Source organism: Apaloderma vittatum, unplaced genomic scaffold (genome assembly GCF_000703405.1).
Source record: "Apaloderma vittatum isolate BGI_N311 unplaced genomic scaffold, ASM70340v1 scaffold28743, whole genome shotgun sequence".
Lineage (NCBI taxonomy): Eukaryota > Metazoa > Chordata > Aves > Trogoniformes > Trogonidae > Apaloderma > Apaloderma vittatum.
Genome location: NW_009710268.1, coordinates 782 through 1645, shown reverse-complemented (window position 1 = coordinate 1645; position 864 = coordinate 782). Strand labels below are relative to the sequence as shown.

Below are 864 nucleotides of genomic sequence, written 5' to 3'. Positions count from 1 at the left end.
CAGCTTGTGGGGGATGTGAGGGGAGCAGAGCTGGGGCTGGGCAATGCCCAGCTCGTCCCCGCATCGGGATGGGAGGTGTCCCTGTCCCCTCTGGGGTTCAAGCTGTTTCCGTCCATCTTTCCCTGCTCAGACTGAGCTGAACAACTGCATCTCCATGCTGGTGGCGGGGAACGACCGGATCCAGACCATCATCTCCCAGCTGGAGGACTCGTGCCGGAGAACTGAGGTGAGGAAAGGGAGAAAAAGAGCCTGCCAAAACCCGGAGGTGAAACCTTGGCCGGGGATCTTCGGCACAGCTGGGAGGGAGGGAAGCCCCTAGGGTGCTGCTGGTGAGGAGGGACACATATGCAGCATCCCTTGCCCCTTGTCCCCGCAGGAGAACAGCGAGGCGGCCAAGCGGGAGCTGTGCGCTCGCTTCGACGTCTTCGCAGCGCTGCTGGAGGAGAAGAAGTCGGAGCTGCTGCAGCGCATCACCCGCGAGCAGGGCGACAAGACGGGCTTCATCCAGGGCCTAGCCTGCCAGTACAAGGAGCAGCTGGAGAAGTCAAGCCGGCTGGTGGAGACGGCCATCCAGGCCATGGAGGAGACCGGAGGGGCCTCCTTCCTCATGGTGAGACCCCTAACTCACCCCGCTCGCCGGTGCCCACTTGGGATGCCCCCAGCTTGGGCACACCCCGGCAGTTACCACATGGCTTTATTCACCTCTCCTCTTGCTCCCCACAGAGTGCCAAGCAGCTCATTAACACGTAAGTACCCAAACTGGGGGAACTTTGTCCACCCCCGAGTCGCTGTCCCCACAGCTGAGCAAGATTCGGCTATGGGGTGCGAGGGGGCAGGCATGGGGATGCCCAGGCACCCCTCCCT

At 62.7% G+C, this 864-nt stretch overlaps 1 protein-coding gene across 1 annotated transcript; it reads left to right on the top strand.

The window, feature by feature from the left end:
• Positions 1-130: 130 nt before the first annotated feature.
• On the top strand, positions 131-750 carry LOC104272295 (E3 ubiquitin-protein ligase TRIM63-like; the record flags this gene model as incomplete). The annotated part of the gene is made up of 3 exons (XM_009867248.1): positions 131-226; positions 377-610; positions 724-750. Coding segments are annotated over 3 exons (357 nt in total), but the record flags the coding sequence as incomplete, so codon positions are not given.
• Positions 751-864: the final 114 nt, after the last annotated feature.